This window comes from Ciconia boyciana, chromosome 4, assembly GCF_034638445.1.
Source record: "Ciconia boyciana chromosome 4, ASM3463844v1, whole genome shotgun sequence".
Taxonomy (NCBI): Eukaryota; Metazoa; Chordata; class Aves; order Ciconiiformes; family Ciconiidae; genus Ciconia; species Ciconia boyciana.
Window position 1 is genome coordinate 6,465,220 of NC_132937.1, and position 21,393 is coordinate 6,486,612.

Below are 21,393 nucleotides of genomic sequence, written 5' to 3' on the forward strand. Positions count from 1 at the left end.
CACACAAACAATTCTACACTGAAGAAAAGAAAAGAGAAATTTTTTCTTTCCAATTATTCAACAAAGAATTTAGACAATTCTGTAAGAAACATGTACCACCAAGATTTTCAAGACCTAACTGGATAAAGCCTCGAGGCAACCTGATCTGAGTTCATAGCTAGAGGTTGGACTAGAGACCTCTTGAGGTCCCTTCCAACCTGAATTATCGTATTAAGGTCTGACTACTGAAACCAACAGCTAGAAAACATGCAGTGTCTCACTTTTTAATTGGCTGTGTGATGGCGTGCTTCCCCTGCCCTTTATCTCCTGCAACCCTGCTCAGGTGATAACCACCAGTGATGGTCATAATGGATGCATCTGGTCATGATGGCTGCATCTGGCTCAAAGTGGATTCAGGAGACAGATAACACCACAATAGCCTAGGGCTAATTTATGACAATGCGCCCACCTAACCACAGCAAAGAAACTAAAATCTGTGGTCAGTATGCAAATATGACTATGAGTCAATCATCTTACCCCCATCAATAGTGAGCAGCCCAAGAGCCCTTTGAGCTCTCCTGCACGGCAGCGGGCTGCACACCAGGATCTCCCCTTGAGTAGGGATGCCTCTCAAGGTTACTCCTCGAGGTTGAGAGATTCCTTGCTGCAACAGATCCTCAGTAAGTGACTAATAGCATGCTAAACTCTGAAACCTTAGCTAAGTGATATAAAGGATTGATTGCACATATATAATCCTTTAGATATAAACCGTTGACCAAGTCTGGGACTAGGACTGGATCTAGCCGCACCTAGACTCCTCTCTGAGAAGGAGTTTAGAAAGCAAGGGGATCCTTTTCCGAACCTCATGACTCAGCGGGAGGGTCTCCCTGACAGTTCTGTCTGACCCTGTCCTCTATGCAGTAAATAATCAAGTGTACCTTGCCATTGAATCTTGTTAAAACACTGTCACATTTACAATTGAACTTTGTTAACTCCCTATTCTATATCAATAAAGTATATTTTTGCTTCTCTCTTAAGAGTGAAGTGCACTCCCACTCCATCTGCGACAGGCTGACAGTCAGATCCTGCAATACTTGCACACAACATACATTTCCAGTCTCCCTTAACAGCAGGCATTAAAGCAATCTGAAAAGCCTGAGACCATCAAAACCAGGAATCTGCCAAGGCAATTTTAGAACAGTCATATTGCAAATAAATTTTGAAAGGCTTTTGAAAACACAACTACAGTTCGTTTAATCACAAGTTCCCTGTAATCTGTGACAGCCTAGATCTTATACTATTAAATGGCTTAACATGTCCATGCCTGACAAAATTCCACTTCACATCACTGCACACAGTGCATTCTTATCTCCAATATGGATTATTTAATCCTATTTTAACACATTGTGGCTTGATAAGAAGTGAGCACACCAACAATTCAGAACCTCACTTTCAGTACCAAAATCCCCCCAAGGGATTGGATACAAGATAATCATATAATAGTTTGGGTTGGAAAGGACCTTTAAAGATCATGTAGTATAACCCCCCCACTGTGGGCAGGGACATCTTTCACTAGAAAACAGGTTGCTCAAAGTCCCATCCAACCTGGTTTTGAACACTTCCAATGATGAAGCATCCATAACTTCTCTGGGCAACCTGTTCCATCCAGTGTCTCACCACCCTCATCGTAAAAAATTTCTTCCTTATGTCCAATCTAAACCTACCTTCAATAGGTAGGTTTATTGAGGACAAAGGCTGCAATAAGGTCTCCCCAGAGCCTTCTCTTCTCCAGGCTGGAACAACCCCAACTCTCTCAGCCTTTCCTCACAGGAGGAGTGTTCCAGCCCTCTGACCATTTTTGTGGCCCTCCTCTGCACCCACTCCAACAGGTCCATGTTTGTCTTGTGCTGGGGACCCCAGAGCTGGACGCAGTACTCCAGGTGGGGTCTCACAAGAGCAGAGTAGAGGGGGAGAATCGCCTCCCTCACCCTGCTGGCCACGCTTCTTTTGATGCAGCCCAGGATACGATTGGCTTTCTGGGTGGCAAGCGCACACTGCCAGCTCACGTCCAGTTTTTCATCCATCAGTATACTCAAAATCCCACATCCTCACCCCTGCACACTTCACAAGAACATCCTTCAGGACTGGGGAACATGCAAGCCACTACAGGAAGCAGCCCTCCTCAGAAACATTTCCCCCATTTTCCACGTCCACAGTGATGCATATTACTGGCTCTCCCCTTTTGCTGTGCACCTTCCTCATACATGAATTGCCAAGGCTATATTGGGGGGAGGGGGGGATGGATAAATAATTAAAAAAAAAAAAAAAAGTAATTCATCTGCTTCCAGCTCTCTTAACTTCAGATATTTTTCATCTTTCCAGGGGAGCTCCACCAAACTGCTGGTGTGATGTTCCCTCCCCATTTTATGAAGCCTTAATTCCACTGATGGAAGACAGAAGCATAACCTACAGCTGAGCCACTGCATCTCTTTCCTCCCTGTGTCCTTCACCAATTTGAATATGTTCTTATGGTTTTGTATGTTATCCATACTGTAGTTGGGAAAAGTCTAATGAACTTGACTCCAGAGTACTCTGAAACATTAAGAAATATCTTGAATTCCTGGAGGACAGGGGAAATCCCAAGTAGCCTACCACTGAACTTTCCTGTGTTGGCAAGTCCTTACATAACGCAGTCTTCCTTCCAGAGAAAAGTCATGACCTCAGAGGACAGTTAAATTGCTATTTTAGCTGGAAGAGCACATTGCCACCAGTGAATCAGTGATTTCTGTAAGAGGGAAGAAGAAAGCAGCACAGGTACTTTGCCAAAGGAGGATTTCCGCACACAGTTCATCTTTAGTGGTGCAAGCTAAAAGAAGCCCACAGGAGTGCTGTAGAGGGAGTACATAAGCCAAACATAGATTCTTAGTGGAACTGCATTTGGATACAAAACAAACAAATGCAGTTGCACTCTCCTAAATTTCACTCAGTCCTGGAAGCCAATATAACAATATTAGTAATCCTGATATTTCTTTGCCCTTTGTAGAAGTTTTAGGTGGCATTTAAATATTGTCACAGCATTGTGAGCTTTCACCATCATTATCCTTAATGAATGGATGATTGGAAAATTCACTTGTGAATGCCAAACCTTCAGGCTGTCAGCAAACGCGAGATCTCTAGTTTACCACTGGTTCACTTCTGAACATTAATATTACAGCCATAAACATTAGAGTCTTCATTTCCTTTTATAAAACAGGAGTCTAAAATTAGGGAACAGTTCAAAGGAAAGATGTTCTGCAAGCCACTGTCTCTGTTCCTTCCTATTGTTAATACTCACACCTGTATTTTCCCCCACTTCAGAGGCATCTCTTACCAGTACATGTTCTCCAGCATAAACCATATCTAATGACATATTTTAGTAATAGTAATCACATACTGATGTGCCCACTAACTAAACTACACTTTTCACTGAGCATGATGTAGAATTACTGTAAACTTTCTCAGACACTGGAGATAAACCAAAGAGATTCCTATTTTTTCACAGAAATGAAGACTGGCAAAGTTCTCAGTTAAGTTGTTTTGCCAGTGAGCTATTTAATCAAACCACACTCCTACTTTGCAGGTAGTATGATTGTCCTGGTTTCGGCTGGGATAGAGTTAATTTTCTTCCTAGTAGCTAATATTGTGCCATGTTTTGGATTTTAGTATGAGAATAATATTGATAACACACTGATGTTTTAGTTGTTGCTAAGTAATGTTCACACTAGTCAAGGACTTTTCAGCTTCCCATGCTCTGCCAGGTGCAGAAGAAGCTGGGAGGGGGCACAGCCAGGATAGTTGATCCAAACTGGCCAAAGGGCTATTCCATACCATATGATGCCATGCTCAGTAGATAAACTGGGGGAGTTGGCCAGGGGGTAGCGATCACTGCTCAGGGACTGGCTGGGCATTGGTCAGTGGGCGGTGAGCGGTTGCATCACTTGGGTTTTTTTCTCCTGGGTTTTGTTCCTCTCTCTCCCTCTTTTGTTGTTTTCCTTTTCATTACTTTTTTTTTTTTTCTTTTTCCCTATTAACCTGTCTTTATCTCAACCCACGAGTTTTCTTACTTTTGCTCTTCCGATTCTCCCCCCCATCCCACCGGGAGGGGAGGGTGAGTGAGCGGCTGTACAGTGCTTAGTTGCCAACTGAAGCTGAACCACGACAATGATAATTTTCAGATAAAAAGAGAAAGTAATTTTGTTACAGTTCTCTTTTATATGCAGTTATTCCAAAACCAAATGAGTTTATAAAAAAAATAGAAAAATAATTTAAAAAACCCAGAGTCTACAGAACCTAAGATCTCTAGGTGTTCCTCTTCAAAAAGTCACATTTTATCAATATTGGAACACACTCTTCTTTCTCTTTCCACTTAATGAGCTGCCTCAATGGCAGTGTTCTGTACATATCTATCAGATTTCATCCAAGAGATAACTGCAGGGCCAAAGTACATGAGGTGACTTGCAATCAGATTGTAAAACACTCACAGCAGGAAAGGAAACAAAGGTAGGTTTAGATTTCTTTTCCCTGCTATATTAGGTTGTCACACATTTATATAATTGTGCCAGACCAAAAAAGTGTCTACTTACCCAGATATGCAGTTGCACCATATGCCACTGAATATACAAAACCCAATATTTTTTATGAAGTTTTCTGCTTAGTGAATATCTCTGTTCAAGTGCACAGTTTTCTCCTGCAGCCAATATCCAATAGCCAGACAAATAATAAAACACTGATGTTTAATACTTCTGCTTCTCTTAGTGCCTTGATATCTCTGAAGTAGCTTCTTTGTCACTTTCAGTCACTCTGCTTTGCCTCTGCTACTTGAGGCAAATGAAAAAAAGAACAGACTTTGAGAGCACAGTTAATTACTAAAGATGGTTCACAGCTCTTGCAACAAACAGTGTTATTTCCCTGTAAGTATGTGTATGCATACACACATATATATATTTATGCAGTGAACTATATACACACATATTTTGATTTAATACAGGCACACTTGCTGGGCCCTGCCTTGTTAACTGCAGTGAAATGTCTTAAGCCTCTTAAGTTGTTGTTTGGTACCCAACATGTGTTCTACTTTAGCTGCTAAGTCCAAGAGGATACCTTTCAGTAGTCTGTACTATTTAAGTGCTTGGGCAGGAGACAGACTACAAATTCTAGGAAGGTTTTTGGGTTTTAAGGTTGTTGGTTTGTGTTTTTTTTTTTTTATCCTCAATTAATAAAATACCCACCTCCATCCAAAAGCAGCTAATTTCCTCAATTTGAATAGTAACAGCAACATTCCCAGAACTCAGCCATCTGAACAATTATTGAATTGCCTTTCACTGTGAGCTAAGAAATCCTTTATTGGAAGAAGCATCATCAGCCATCTTTCAAAAACATATAATAATAATAAAAGATCTGGACAATGTCACTTAACCTTTTCTTCTTGAGGTCTTTATTCAATTTTTTTACAGATAAAGGAAATGGGTTGTTTCAGCTGTCAAGAAAGAATTCCTGAGTTAAGAAAAGGATGTGCATTCCTTCCCAGTTTCTGAAATTACTTTCTTGAACGAGAATTTATTCAGCATCAAGTTGCTCTTTAGTTTTCCAATATTGTTGCACAATGCCTAGAACATTTTTTTGTTTGTTTCTGTCCCTGCTGGAGTATTTCCTCACTTCAAGAGTTCTCTTTTATCCAAGTAGATTGCTGAAGAGCAGACAGTGCAGATTAACTCTGCCTAGAAGTTTGTACCGAGAAGCCTCTTATAGAAGACACTTCAGTGACTTCACATCAAGCACAGAAGATCACAGAAATGTTTAGTACCATGTCAGAGAATAATTCAATAACTATGCATAAATTCTTAACTACTAGGAAGACACAAAGCTATCACCTCTACTTTTGTTTCTTTTCCTGGGGTTGAAGTTTGCTAACATTACTGAAGTGTTATTTCAGATTTCTTTTCCAACCTGAGTTTATGATATGAGAGTACAGACACTGATGCTTTATCTATAGTAGTTGCCTTGCACTGCTTTTTGCCACCAATACAGCAAAAGGCTACTTCGTTTTCCCACTAAGTATTCTTCTAACATCTTCTTACCACCACCATCACCCCCCAAATAAAATTTACCATTGCCTTGTAAATGAGCCTGGTTTTGCAATAGCAGCATGCCCTTCTTTCATCACTGAGAACTTCTCTCCCTGGCTATTTTCTGCCAGTGTAGAAAAACATCACACTGTTGAAGACTAAATGGAGCAGGGTTCAAGGAGTTATTAAGAAAAAGTGGCACCCCACCAGCTTGTCTCTGTACCATTTCCGATTAGAACAATTCATTCAGGCACCTAGACTGGTGCTCATCCTAGCCCCTGATCATAGCCCAACTCAAAGTAGACAGCTGCCTAGATCAACACACTGCTTTTCGCTTCTGGAGAACAGGAGCACCTATTGCATTCTATATAGCTTGCTCGCCACATTCACTGCCCCCTGCCCTTATTGATACTACTGACAGAAGGCTCAAGGTGCGCACGAGGGTGATAGCTGCTGTGTACAGGGGAAGGAATGTGCCTTCTAGCAGCAGCATGAAACAGCAACCTGGTGGATAAACTAGGGGAACTTGGGAACACACTGGGGAAGTGACACATTAAAGGCAGATTTTTCAGAAGCCACAAACTGCAAAATCAGCATGTTTGAAAGAACCAAAGCATATGAAAATGCACTTAAACAAGTGCAAAGTTTTTAAGTACCTTCTGCGTGGGAGGAAATCTAGTGTTACTGATTCTATGACAAGATTTGCTTAGACTTATAACAGCTTACACCACCACCAACTGCATGTACTCATCCACAACCTCACCTAAGACAAAATACATTGCACAGAGTGAATAGGAAAGCCTAAATTTCACATTAACAAGGAGACTAAGCAACAACATAAGCACCCTTACCTTGTTTGAAGAATCAGGCAGATGAATAATAGACAAGCAAACTAAACCCTGCATTTCTTCCAATCCACTCACTTCCTAACTAATACCATTTAGAAACAGCACAAACTGCTTAAGACATGGCAAGGGCTAAGTCTTCTCCCCCGTGCTTCCCATTTCAACATGGGCTTGGAGTCAGCCACAGCTGTGGCAGAGGAAGATTGGGAAACAGGAAACACCTGGGAGCAATTTGGAACAGTAAAGAGACAGAGAACACAATGTGAAATAACAATGAAATGGCTAGAAAAGGGTCAGAGGTGGAGGGAAATTTGAACTCATAGGTTTTTGTTTGAATAGCCACCATTCCTCATCCTCTGCACCAGACTTTCACAAAGAACTGCACATCACCAGCAGAAAGGGGCTGACTTGTTTGGCAGCTGATTCCAACTAGCAATGCAACACAAGGGCAGATGGGAGAGGCAGAGTGGACAGCTGAGTTCAGTGAGGGTGAAGGCAAGTCATCACAGCTGGAGAAACACTTCTGCACAAAGAGAATCAGAGAGAGTTGGAAGATTAATCCCAGGCATGGACAGAGATGACAGATTTTGCATAGGCATAGTTTAGATAGCCAGCAGACACTTCTGGACTAAACATCTATCATCATCTGCAACTGCAGAGAGATTAATAATGTTGTGATTCTTTCCAGTTCTTTGTTTCCTAATTAAGAGAATCTATACTTGATTAAGTCATCTATGTAACAATTATCTTACTGTGAAAGCTCTGGACCAATTTTCCTCATTTTCTTGATGCTGTTTGTTACCAATTAAGAATAAATCTAAACTCTGAAATGAAGTGTACACTGCCTTTTAAGTATGACTACTGTGTGTAACTATAAAGATCTCAAAATTCTGATGGTAATGTTCTACAAAACAGAAGACTTTTGAAGACCTCTTTAATAAGGATCTTGCCATAATTCTCTCATCCTTGGAGTATTTATTTTTCCTCTTTTTAAATTATGGAAGCAATAGGGAAGAGACTTCAAAAGCTATAAAAAAAATTAATTTGTGCAACTTTCTTGGAAAAGTGTCTGTTGCTTATTTATTACAAGATCTTGCTAGTTATTTTTGTTTATGCTATAAACAAACACTACTATGTTTTAACAGTTAATAGCATGACCAACTGCATTTTCTAGAAAAACTGTGAAAGTGTCTCCTGTATCCTCCAGTTTAAGCCTTTTCCTTACTACTGCCCATCACCAGAATTCAAAGGTTTGGCTGGACCACCATTTCATAGTAAGAGAATGAAACATGATAAGTCTGTTTAAGTTATAATAATTAACAACAAGATCAAAGTCTAAAGCTGCAGCATTCATATTTAACTATTCATACTCAACTGAAAAAGAGGTTTAGCAACTGGTATTAGAGTAACCCTAAAGAAAACAGATATATAGACTCAGATAGGTGTTATCCAAAACATATTTTTAATGTAATCTGCATTTGGAGCCTAAAGAGAAAGAGAGAAAGAGTAAGAGCAGAGAAATATATTTGTTGTTCCTTTTTTTACATTATCATTGAAGCTAAATTAAAAAAGAAAATGCAGTATTTCAATACATGGAATTGATATATTCAAATTTATAATTGAAATATTTCAGTTACATGGAATTTCCCTGCACAGGAAGTCTTTGTGATAGAATGGAACACAAATACAGAGTTAGTTAAAACCAAATGAACAATAACTTTTCATTCTGCTCACTGAGGGTTCAACAGTTACTTTCATACCCAAAGCAAAGAGATTTCAACAATGTAAAACAAACTATATTTAAGTCTAGTATGTCTCCATCCTATTCCTCAAAGTTACTTGAAGCATTAAATACCACTTCACTTCATTGTAGTCACAGAACACAGAAATTAGTGTTGTCTTTGCACTCACATTTGTCAATATTTTAGAGTACAGCAGGCATTCCACTCTATAATTCAAAGCACGAGGAAGCTATTTCCAGAGTAGTCATATCCTGCCACTATTAACTTGCAGTTGATGTAAAACTGAGAAGAGGCACATGTCTTTCCTGTTAAGGCTTTTATCCTTTTTTAATCCTTTAGTAAAAATTTTGCTATAGCATTCCATTCCTTCTATAAGATAGTGTTTTATAAAAGTGGAAAGAGTTTAATTTCAACCAGTTTCAAAACAGTTGTTAAAAGAGAAATTTTGGTATTTAGGTAATATATAAAAAATACCTCCTATCCAAGGACTGTTGCAGAGTATACATGGAAAAAAATAACCACACTATTGTCTTGCATTTTAAAAAGTGCCTTTATACCATGTGCTTAACAATCAGAACCTCAGAGACACCACAGACAGCTGGAATCTTGTTACTGACATAAGTGTTATAAAAATAGGAATCTAATTTTAGAATTTGGCAAGAACTTTTTTTTTTTTAAACTCCCACAATACTTTTCATCTTCCTGGCTGAAGTATTTCAGTGGAAGCCCAAGAAGATTAGAAGAAAGAGTGCTTTGAGTATTTATTAAAAAAAATAAATCCAACTTCAGAAGTCTCAACAAGCAAGGGGGTATCAGTATCCCTGTCTTTAAAAATACATACCTGCAAATTATTTAATCAATTTAAAAATCTATTTAACCCCCACAGGGCATACAATTTTTTCCTCAATGTTCTCAATATCTTTATGGGTTGGCAGCTCTGAAAAAGTACTTTTAATCAGAAAAACACAAATGGGAAGATAAGAACAGAAAAAGAATGAGTTAATAATATGAAAAAAAAGGATAACAGTTCTGTGTGTTCTGAATGCTCTTTAGTTCCTTGTCCTTACTATAGTTTGTGTTCAGCTAGCAACACTATTGCATTTAGCATCAACATGTTTCAGTAAAATAATCTTATTCCCATCTCTGAATGGGTAATAAAATTAAGAATTAAAACAAAACAAAACAAAAAAACCTCAAAACCAACCAAAAAAACCACAACCCCAAACAAACAAACAAACAAAACCCCCAAAAGCCCCCTGGTCCAGAAAGTTGGTATCTATACTTAAACGGAGACATTCTTGGTTTGAATTAGGGCACTGAGGGGGCAAAACTGCTACTACCCATTAGCACTGGCCATAGTGGCACAGACATCTCAGACAGGGCCTACTGTCCTTACCCTCCTTCCCAATCAGTAAATCCTTAACTAATCCCTAACACATTATCCAATATAGGCTCTGTACCCATTTCTTTTAAAATGAAGCAAAAATTAAATGGGGGTAACATACACATACAAGGTTAAATAGAAAGTGGAATTAAATGCATTAACTTATCCATCTGGTCACCTAAGCTTGAATATCTGACATCATCACAGTTAAGAATTCAGCAGATAGACTCATGACCTTGCAAAATTAAATTCTGAATATAGGTGATAATCTTTAGGATTGATGTGTATTGGTAGATATTTAGAGAGAATTACATACAGTAAATCAGTACTTCATAAGTTAAAAACAGAAAACCCCAAAACCCAAGTAGCTAACAATAAGCCCTGTAAGGCCTGGCAATTTTCACTAGAGTTACACATATTAGATAGTGATATGCTTTCTCTTCTGGGGTGTTTTCCATTCAAAACTTTGCTAACAATAGCAGCACATACTACCATAATTTTTTAGTTCTATTTCTGGACTAATAATCTCTACATAACTAATTTCAAACAGGATATTATACAGTTATAAAGACAAATTCAAATTGCAAACACTAAAGAGCAGTACAGATTCCAGAGTATAAAACAGTGATCTAAAAGTCCCTTTCTCTGTGACCTATAGAAAGATGACTATTTTTTTATTACTTGAAGTATAATGCTTTTTATAGCTTGAAGTATAATGTGGATCGTTTCTAGTGTGGTATGATTTGTTGATTACACCAACTTACAGAGTAATAGAGAAGCATATCAAAAATAAGAAATACAAAATCAAACTACTTCTTCTCACAACTGACAACTTGGGTGGCATGTAGTTTAATCATTACAAATCAGAAAAAAAATCAGCCAATTTAATAGAAGTTTACTGCTGCACATTTGCAAGAGAAACAGATAGGATTTCCTTATACTCAGAATTTCATACAATATAGGTATGCCATGGGACAAACAAGTGAAAGTTGTTTCAAAATAAGAGTTTGAAAGTGTCAATATACAAACAGCACTACTTTCAACATATCTTTGTTTAAAAGTATCCCAATATTTTCCCCAAGAATGGCTAAGCTTGTTGGCTCCACACTGTACACTAAGAGAAAACCTGAAACAGCCAAGAAGCAAGGATGAACTTTTTTTTTATATATACTCTTTTATACTCTCAAGACATTCTTCATCAACTTAATTCACAAAAGAAAAATACTCCAACATCAAATTTTAAAAAACCCTCCTAAATAATTTTTTTCCTTTATCTACTTAATTTGGCTTTTAAATATCTCTATCACCAACAAAAGCCTAAATCAACTTGTTGAGTTTCTGGAGCAAGAAACCCATTTACTGCCCATCACTGAAATGAAACATCAAGTCAACAATATCCAATATGCTAGAATACTAAATTTGCAGGTAAACTATATTCTACTCGACACAAATTAATTTCACTTAGACATTTGCAGAGCTAATTTGCCATAATAAATTCTATTATTAATCAACAGTAAAGTGCTGAATTATATTAAGTACCTGAATCTCACTCTCCTTTATGAAATTCTTTTATAGATTTCTTATCAAGTCAAAAGAGCCCTTTCTGTTGTAAAAGTTAAGCTATTATGCAAATATTATAAAAATAGGTAAGTTTAATTAGGAGGTATACATACATACAAGAACTTCTGCTTTTTCTTTAAGTACAGCTGACAGATAATAGAGATGGAAAAAACCCATGCATTTATAAAGATATTTAAAATGAAGAAGAGGAGACACTGTTATAGAATTTCTATTACTCTGGCATACAGCCATTTACTATGTTATAATGATATGAGATGATGCCTATATTTCTGGACTGATAAGCATCACACCACCAACGTGCTTTAGTTTCTTTTGTAGATAAAGAAGTTGATTTGTAAATTTAAACTATGGCATACATTTCATCTATTTCTCATTAGAGTGTATCATTAAGTTTGAGGTTCAACTTTGAACAAACTTTACATCTAGTCACATAACCAACACAAGCAAGACATTAGTGCAAAAGGGAAGCTGTCAGTTGTACATGATGAGGACTCTTCCCCTAACTGCATGATGTGAGAAAACAATTATCAGATTAAAAATTCAAGTGGATTACCATGAGAACAAGAGAGATTTTCTTCTCTCAAATTTAGCACAGATTTCCAGAGGATCAAGAGGAAAGCAACCTCAGTTATAGCTAGAATAAAAAAGTTAAACCCCAGTTCAGAAAGGTGATATGTAGCTCCAAAATTTGTCATGCTATGAAGGCAGCATTCTCAAAAAGAGCTCCAAACAAAACTGCAAATCAAAATGGGCATTTAAGTTTAAATTGGCCAACTGCTGCATAGAAATATGTTCACACACAACAGTCACATTTAAGTCAGTGCATAGAGAAGATAAAAAGCACTTATGGTAGTTGCAAATGTTAACAAGTCTATACAACTTGCACAGTTTAACAAGTCCATAAAAAAAGAGAGTAAGAGTAGAAATGCTCAAGCAAAAATCAAAAACGACGACCCTCCAACTGTATAAAATCCACACAACAGTTGTAGTAAAAAGACATCAGTGGAAAATATTCAACTCAGTCCTAAACACCCAACAGGCAAATAAGACCAGAATAGCCTTTGGCAAACAATTTTAAGAGTCTAAACATGGCACTACATTTCTAATTAATCCACAAAATATAATATATGGCGTATTCAAATATTGGTTAACCAATTCTGCAGATGCAATGCTAACAACGCTTTAGCCAATGAGAGCAAGCTGGAGCAAACTAAGGGAATATTGGTATATCACAACAGTGCTCAAGAAAAACATCATCACCAAGTCACGCTTCAACAACAGCACTCTGGGACTGTACACTATCATCTATGGAGCAAAACAAATTTCTCTAGTTTTTCAGGGATGTGCCCTGCATAGCATATGTTATGATTCACTATAACACGAGCAGCAAGACACTGCAACGTAGTATGATTTATAGGCTGGATTAAGTTTTTTGCTATTTTCTTCTCATCCAGCAAATCACTAGCCGTTTGTTTATGTGAGTTTGTGGCATCAAAGTGTGAACCTGACTTGATAAGAAAATTCATGATGCCTGGATGGTTGTTCAGTGCAGCAATATGTAAAGGGCTGTTGTTATCAGAGTCTCTGACATTTATATTAGCACCACATTCCACCAGGATAGCAGTAACTTGTAGAGAGGGGAATTTACAAACTGGGTAGCGACCCACACATGTAGTATTCTTGTCAACAGCAAGGTGAAGTGGACTGAAGTTATTCTTCCCTCTAGGCTGAAGCTTAAGAAACTTATAAATAGTCTGTTTCTTAAAATGCTCCTGTTCTGAGCTGCAAGGTACTTTTTCCAACAAGCAAATTAAATGCAAAATGATAGAAAGGGCTTTGTTCAGCTGTATTGGATCAGAAGGGCACTGGATTTGTTTCATGGCCCGCTCTATTTCGAGAACACTTTTGCACAGTATACCCATGAGATCATCAAATGTAACAGTAGTGCCTAGCAGGCCTTTTGCCCTGTCCTGCAGCATGAAGGAGAAGAGTTCAGCAAATGATAGTAAACTGCTGGCTGTCATCGGGCTCAGTGGATCTAGATTGCTCTGCTGCATGTCCAAAGCATATTTCCATAAGTTGATACATCGCTTAAAGTTTCCAGAATCTGCATAGACAGCACCTCTATATCTAATATAGTAGGATGTATCTGGGTGAGAAGGACCAAGAATACGTTCTCTAATTAATAGTGCTTGCATTCTCATCTCATCAGGGTCTGCAATAAGATTTTCTAGCTCTTCTGAGCTGTTTACCTCTTTAGCATAATCATAGGCCATAATTAGTATTTGTGGCACAGGTTTGTTCAGGATACTAGTTCTATCACTGTATCTCATTTCCATAGCTTGCTTCCAGTATTTCAAAGCACCAAGCAGATCTCTCTTTTTGTCCACGAATGTTGCTCCTAGAAGTTCCAGAGCATTTATACATTCTATCTTACTGGTCTGTTCATGTTGGGTCAGAAAGTCCACAATATTTGTGTGGCCTGTCACACTGGCTGACAGAAGGGGAGTCATTCCATAGCCATCCTTTTCCATCTTAGCACAATACTTGAGAAGCATCTTCATGATCTCTAAACTTCCAGATTCTGCACAGTCATGTAATGCAGTGTTTCCTAGCCAAAGAAGAAAAACAATTACATAAGTCATAATCAAATTATAGTCCAAATATCACCACACTAATAGTTAAAAAAATAAAATCTGTTTTGACATCTACAGATTATGAAAGGCTTAAATGACAAGTTAAAACATTCAAGACCTGATTAAAACATCAAGGCTACCAGGCAGTTATACAAATCAAAATGCTTGACATTATTACCCAAAAGAATTAAACAGATTTTAAGGACGCTTATGTCTCATTATTCAAAACTTAAACCAGAATTCTCTACTACATGAGCAATTTTGTATCTGCTTTCAAGTATAAAACAGAAACCTAAGCTTGCCATCTTAAGTGGTTATATTTTTCCTTCTTCGCTTGTCAAATTTCCTTCCTTCCTATCTCCATCCACGATAAAAAAAACCAATAAGACCTGTATAAAAATTAAAGCTGTGCTAACTCAACATTGGCCTTGCTCACCTCTATACTGTACCTCTTCCTCTCTCTTTCATCCAAAGCCTTTGATTACAATGTTACAAGGTAATAACTGTACACAAAGGCAAATACGACTCATCACAACAGGCCCTTTATCTCAGCTGGGGCCTCAGAGACTGCCAGAATATTCTGAGGGACCCGCTTATTTTGTCAAGCCTATGTATACACAGAGACAAACTATTCTTAGTACTTTATTAAATCTTTATCCTGAAGTCCCACATGTGGGATAATTGCTGAGGTGACTTAGAAATTAAACTTATATTCACACTTTTAGGTAAGGCACAGCATTGAAGAAGCTCCCCAGGTGGAATGCGGCTGACATGCAAGGAATCCATTCCATGGAAGTTCCCTAGGCCTGTAACCTTAGATGTTGGTGACGCCAGGGGAACTTGGTGTACTGACTCTAAGAGGTACTGCCCGGAGGGTGGAGCGGTATGGAGATACCGCGGCCAGGCTCCGCAATTAAATGGGAACTCAAAGGTATTGTGTGTGACCAGTAAGCTGCACATTTGCTATCCTGGGCCAACAGCCTGTCATGTTTCTGACAAAATGCTGTCCTTTGATGAACTTTGCTCATTATAACATCATTATAATACCAAAACACACCTCCATCCCAAAAGCTACCCACCTCCAAGGTGTGACCACCCCTTACTGAGCTTGTGCTTTGAATTTTCCTAGCTTATACCTTTAAAAGCGAAGCGAGAAAACTTTACACCAATCCTAAACAAAGGTATGTATGACTAGAGTCACTCCAGCTCCACCTGAAAGGTGAAAGATAGTATAAAATGGCTTAAGAGAGAGAGAATGTTAGGGAAGACACCATCATGTACCACTCTGATGTTTGGGATCAGTTGACAGGCTGAGCCTCTCTTCCCCCCCATCGGGACACCTTTGGGTAAGAGTCAAACACTTGGTTATTCCAAGTGCCTCCCTGGGAAACTTAGAAATCTCTCTAGAGTTGCTTTATCATCTTTAACGCGTTTATAGCCAGCAGTGTCACTCATAGTCTTGGTATTTGCACGTGCTTTGCAGACAGTAAATTTATCACCGGTAATCCAAAGAATCTGTGTATCTGTTGCTCTAATAAACTGCACTCTTTATTAATCTAGCCGTGGTAGTTATTGAACACAACCAGACTCTTTAAGTGTGCCCGTGATAGTTCATGCAACACGACTAGACTGGGGGTGCAGCGTGTTTAAATTAACGCTGTCGCCTTTACTCTGATGAATGGCTGCATATACAGTCCTTAGAAAATAACCGTTGACCAAGTCTGAGACTAAGACTGGACTTAGCCGCACCTAGACTCTTCTCTGAGAAAGAGTTTAGAAAGCAAGGGGGTCCTGTCTGAACCTCGTGACTCAACGGGAGGGTTCCCCCCACCTCAGCCACTCCTCAGACTCCTACACAAAAGTAACTCTTAACGCAACAGAAAATTGGCGTACTCGGCAGGATTACCATGGATAAACTGCTGCAAATACACAAATGTGCCCCTTCCCAGGCTGGGAAGGAGTGGGGTCAAAAATTCTGGAAGGATGAAGAGAAAGTGGTAGAACGCATTAAGCAGTGTCAGGCTGCGCAATGGCTAGTAGCAAAAAAAGGTAAAAGGGTAATTGGTGTGGTGTTAGGAGCCTGTTGGTCTTGCGCTCAGCAAGAAGCTAAGAGAACCCCTGCTCCCAAACTAATTTCCAATGTGGAATATTCAATTTTAGAATTGGAAAATGAGGTATTGACGTCATCATTGGCCTTTGAGAGAGAGACAGGAAAAACGCTAAGAACCCAAGTTGACAAACTTGTGAATGAAAACGATAAACTTGTGAGTGAGAACAATAAACGTGTGAGTGAGAATAACAGACTCGTGAGTGAGAATAATCATCTTAAACAATTGCTGGAAAGGGTTAATCGGCTGCTAGATAAAATGCAACCTTCTGCTCCAGTTAAGCAGATTCGTAGATTAATGCGTGGTGCAAACCCTGAGATTGGGGATGGTGATCTTTGGTTTGACAGTAATAACGATGAGGTCGAAGGGACCTCTGATTCCGAGCCTCAATTGATTTCCTTACAACCTTTGGTTAAAACTGAGACCGCTGTTGAAATCTGCACTACTGTGCGAACAATTCCATGGTCACCGTTGGTCCAATCTCTGGGTAAAAGAATAACCCAGCTGGGGAGAATTGCCTAGCTGGAAAACCCAAAACCCACAAGGAAAGTGCACCTTCTGCACCAGGACTAATTGATGAGGTGGAATCTCAACAAAAAAATCTTCCACCCCCGGGGAGGGCAGTGTGCCACCCTGCTCGGCAGGTATTAGCAATTCAATGGCTCTCTGATGAATACTCTGACCCTATCATTGCCATTCCCATTGGACCCCGAAAAATACTGGTAAACTTCCTCATTGACACCAGGGTCCAAATGTCAGTAATTATCCACAAAACAGCACAAGCCCTGGGCATAAAACCTGGCCGACGCAGGGTTAAACTCACAGGAATTGAAAAGGAATGCGCCACCGAAAAAAATTCACCCTGGTTGCCAGAAGAACGAAGATTAACCAGGACAGAGGTATTAGCTGGTGCTGCATATACTAACATTCTAGGATTTGACATACTGCGTGGGCAAATGTGGAAACTCCCAGATGGAACTGTGTGGAGTTCTGCAAGAGGTAAAAAGGAATCAGGCATAGTGAAATTGAGTCTGTTACAAACACCTATACCCTTACCCCCCTCTAAAATCACTAATGTTTGGCAATATCCATCTCCAGCAGCAGCGCTTATGGGGATTGACGGGGTAGTAACGGAATTGGAAAAAAGAGGCATCATTAAAAGGACTAATTCGCCCCATAATTCACCAGTGTGGCCAGTAAAGAAACCAACCGGGCAATGGCGTTTTACAGTGGATTACCGACAGTTAAACGCTAACAGACTGACCTTTGACTGCCGCAGTTCCAAACATGACAGAAATAGTGACACTGATACAGGGAGCTGCCCATCCCTGGATGGCTGCCTTGGCAGGAAAAGTACACCGGATTAGCACCCGGTGGATCTCACCCTCTTTTTAACCCTGCCGGTTAAATACAACCGAGCACGTTTGTTTCCTTTTTGTGTTCACAGGAATCCTGAAAGAAGACGACTCCGATTGAAGTAGATGTCTGCAAAATGCGGCAAGGGGAGTTGTATTGGAATCAAAGTATACTTTAAATTCGGCAGCATTTTGCAGACAACTCCTTTGATGTGTAGCCAGAAAGACCCAGAATGGCCGTGGTCCCAAGCCCACATTAAATACAATAGAATTATGGGAACATGTGTCATCAAGGAAAGGCTAAATTTGGCTACTGTAGTCATGCATGGAGTCGAGGTGTCCTCAAGACACGAGTGGAGCTGGGATAATGGATGGCTTCCACTCCTGAAGGGAAAAGCAGAAGAAATCCAGGTAGGGCGTAGAACGATCAATGGATCAACCCATTAAAAGGTCACATCCATGACAATATCCAGCATTTCCAGAAATCCAATAGCACCAAAGTCTTGTGTCACTGATGAGTGGGATTGTTGGTATACCTAACCTCACCCACTCCACTTGACACACTGCAATATGGAGTTAGGAATGTACCCATTTTCACCATGGTATCTCACAACGACCCTTGGGACCATGCATTGTCACGATATAGTGCAAGCATTGGAACACTACAAAACAGAAGGAACTTAAGTCTCTCTGTTCTAGTTATGCATGGAAATGAAGTATACTCAAAAGATGAATGGAGTTGGAATGACTTTCTTCAGATGGCCAGACTTCAAGCCATTCCAGGGCAGACAATACAGATTAGCTGCTGAGTAAATCAAAACAAACTGAACCAAATTCAGATTGCTGGTACAATCTTACCTTTACCAAACCTATAATTGTGTACTGTCTTTGGGGTTACAGAGGCACCGAATTAATTACTATTTGAATTTATGATTGATACAGCAACATCTGTGCCAGTTGCAAAGGATAAGGAACCTCTGCTCCCACAAATGTCTGAAAATGTACCGACTCGGCCTCCCATTAATCTAACTCCTTTCATCTTCAACACAGGCCCTTACATAATTAAAAATACAGGTCAGCAACAAGTGCTGTTTAATCCGTCATACTCCCTCAAACGGGTGGAATTAGCAATGCAGACTAATATCTCTGCAATTAAACCTACCTGTTCACCATTCCTGAGTACTTCTTACGCAGGGTGGTCAGCATGGTTACATAAATGGACTCTCATCGCTCCAAAACGATCAGAGAGAGATGTGACTGGTGTCTTAGGAACGGGACTGGGAGTCTTAAACAGCATAGATGCTGAAGTACTTGCTAATAAATTAGCCACAGTAACCAATGACTTAAGTGCCCTGAAACACCCTTTCCAATCTTCTCTTTCAGCTCTGGGAGCTAACCAATGGCTCTTATCGGATATGTTGCCTCAGTGGGGAAAGGTAAATGAGAAGGACCACCAGTTGATTGTGGATGCACTTGGTGTGACCCAAAACAATGTTTCTTTAGCTCTTAGTTGTATCCAAGCTCAACTGTGGATGCAATCTATAGTAGCTGCAATTATACAGGAAGGTGAGGAAGGCACCCTGCCCACTGAAATTCAAAAGGTAATTTGGGATAATGCAACTGAATTTGAGAAAGAATTCCAGTCCTGGTGGTATCCAGTTGATTTCACCTACGACCCTACTGACGGCAAAGCCACAGCTTTTGTCTTAACAATACGCAATGCTTCGGTATACACCATATACCCAATCATTGCGCTGGGGTTGAATCACAATGGAACTATAATCTATCCATTAGAACATAGAGTATGGGCCCAACAAAATGGGAACAAATGGCGAACTATTGATGTGAATGCGTGCATTGTACGGGAACAACAAGGATTTATTTGCGAGAGTAACACCATCAAAGCCCAAGACATTTGTCTTGACACTGAACAAAAATGTTTGTCATTTTGAAATACGACCAGATGAAGCCCCTGAAACTGTACTTGTCTATATTGGAAAAGGATGCGTTGGCATGAGAACCTTTTGTGATTTTATATTTGTAGGTAACACTACTGTAGATATAGGTAATCACTCAAATGTTTGTGTTTGTAACTTTTCCAAAATTATGGGATGTGACTTCAACTATTCAGCTCCTGTCACAACCCACCAACTGCTGCAAGCTGACTATACACTGTATCAAGACTTATTACCAGCCCCTATTGGACTGAACCTCACATTGGTGAGAAAACTACTACAACACGATGACCTGAATCAACTGCTGGAACACGTCCAAAATAATGGACATAAGACATTAGTCACCGTCCACCATGACGCGGAAGAGATACATCACGTCTTGGAACAAGTGAAGCAGGATGGAGGACACCGTTGGTGGGACACTTTGCTAGGATGGTCGCTGACCGCAACCAGAATTCTCAATAAGATGCTTCATCCAGTTGTTGTTCTGCTAGTGCTCACTGTGTTATGCTTCATTCTAACATCGCGCTGTATGTTAGACTCTGGACTATGGTGAAGCGTTTGTCTCATCAAATATCCCTACAAGATGTATACATACTCGATAATCCTCACCACGGGAATGTATGTGACACATCCAAGGCATTCCAAATATCATGAAGCTTGAGTGACTATAGTCACGGGGTGGATTATGTGGAATAATTGCTGAGGTGACTTAGAAATTAAACTTATATTCACACTTTTAGGTAAGGCACAGCATTGAAGAAGCTCCCCAGGTGGAATGCGGCTGACATGCAAGGAATCCATTCCATGGAAGTTCCCTAGGCCTGCAACCTTAGATGTCGGTAACGCCAGGGGAACTTGGTGTGCTGACTCTAAGAGGAACTGCTCGGAGGGTGGAGTGGTGTGCAGATATCGTGGCCAGGCTCTGCGATTATATGGGAACTTGAAGGCATCATGGAACTGATAAGCTGCATATTTGCTACCCTGGGCCAACAGCCTGTCACATTTTTGACAAAATGCTGTCCTTTTGGTGAACTGTGCTCATTATAACATCATTATAATACCAAAACACACCTCCATCCCAAAAGCTACCCGCCTCCAAGGTGCGACCACCCCTCACTGAGCTTGTGCTTTGAATTTTTCCTAGCTTATACCTTTAAAAGCAAAGCGAGAAAACTTTACACCTCCTCTCTGAGGAGGAGTTTAGAAAGCAAGGGGGTCCTGTCTGAACCTCGTGACTCAACAGGAGGGTTCCCCCCCCCGACTCCTATTTGTATGCGACAGTAACTATTAACGCAACACCACATTAACCCCTCTGCTCAGGATTAAAAAAAAACAAAACACAACCTGAAACAAACCAAAAAACACAACAAAACCACACGACCACCAAAAAACCAAAGCCAAACAAACAATGCCTTCAACACACAACATGCAGCCATTTGTCTTATAAGTCTTATCATTTACAGTAAGATTATTTCCCATTAAGAGAACGTGTAATGTCATGCTAAAGGCATTCAGATGGCACTCACACTATGTGGTGAGATTTCCACCAAGCGTTAGTGTCACCCGACTGAAAAACATATTTGCAGCAAATTAAAAAGAAAACATTGGACAGCACATTTAAATATTTAACTACTATGCTTCAAGTAGAAGAAAGATTTGCTTAATATCATATATTGAGTACTTCACTGGGGAAGACAGGAA

At 39.7% G+C, this 21,393-nt stretch overlaps 2 protein-coding genes across 7 annotated transcripts in view; one reads left to right on the top strand and one right to left on the bottom strand.

The window, feature by feature from the left end:
• Nucleotides 1–5,465: 5,465 nt before the first annotated feature.
• Nucleotides 5,466–21,393, bottom strand: part of LOC140650458 (protein fem-1 homolog C-like) — a 28,484-nt gene continuing 12,556 nt past the window's right edge. For 5 of the 6 annotated variants that reach the window (XM_072858709.1, XM_072858706.1, XM_072858705.1 and 2 more), the window contains exon 3: nt 5,466–14,246. In XM_072858709.1, the coding sequence (XP_072714810.1) occupies nt 12,937–14,246 (1,310 nt within the window). In that variant the 3' untranslated portion in view covers nt 5,466–12,936. The remainder of the gene's footprint in view (nt 14,247–21,393) is intronic. The other variant, XR_012042000.1, reaches the window with a different exon arrangement.
• Nucleotides 18,664–20,245, top strand: LOC140650707 (uncharacterized). The gene is given in 2 exon segments (XM_072859412.1): nt 18,664–19,662; nt 19,664–20,245. Coding segments are annotated over 2 exon segments (1,581 nt in total).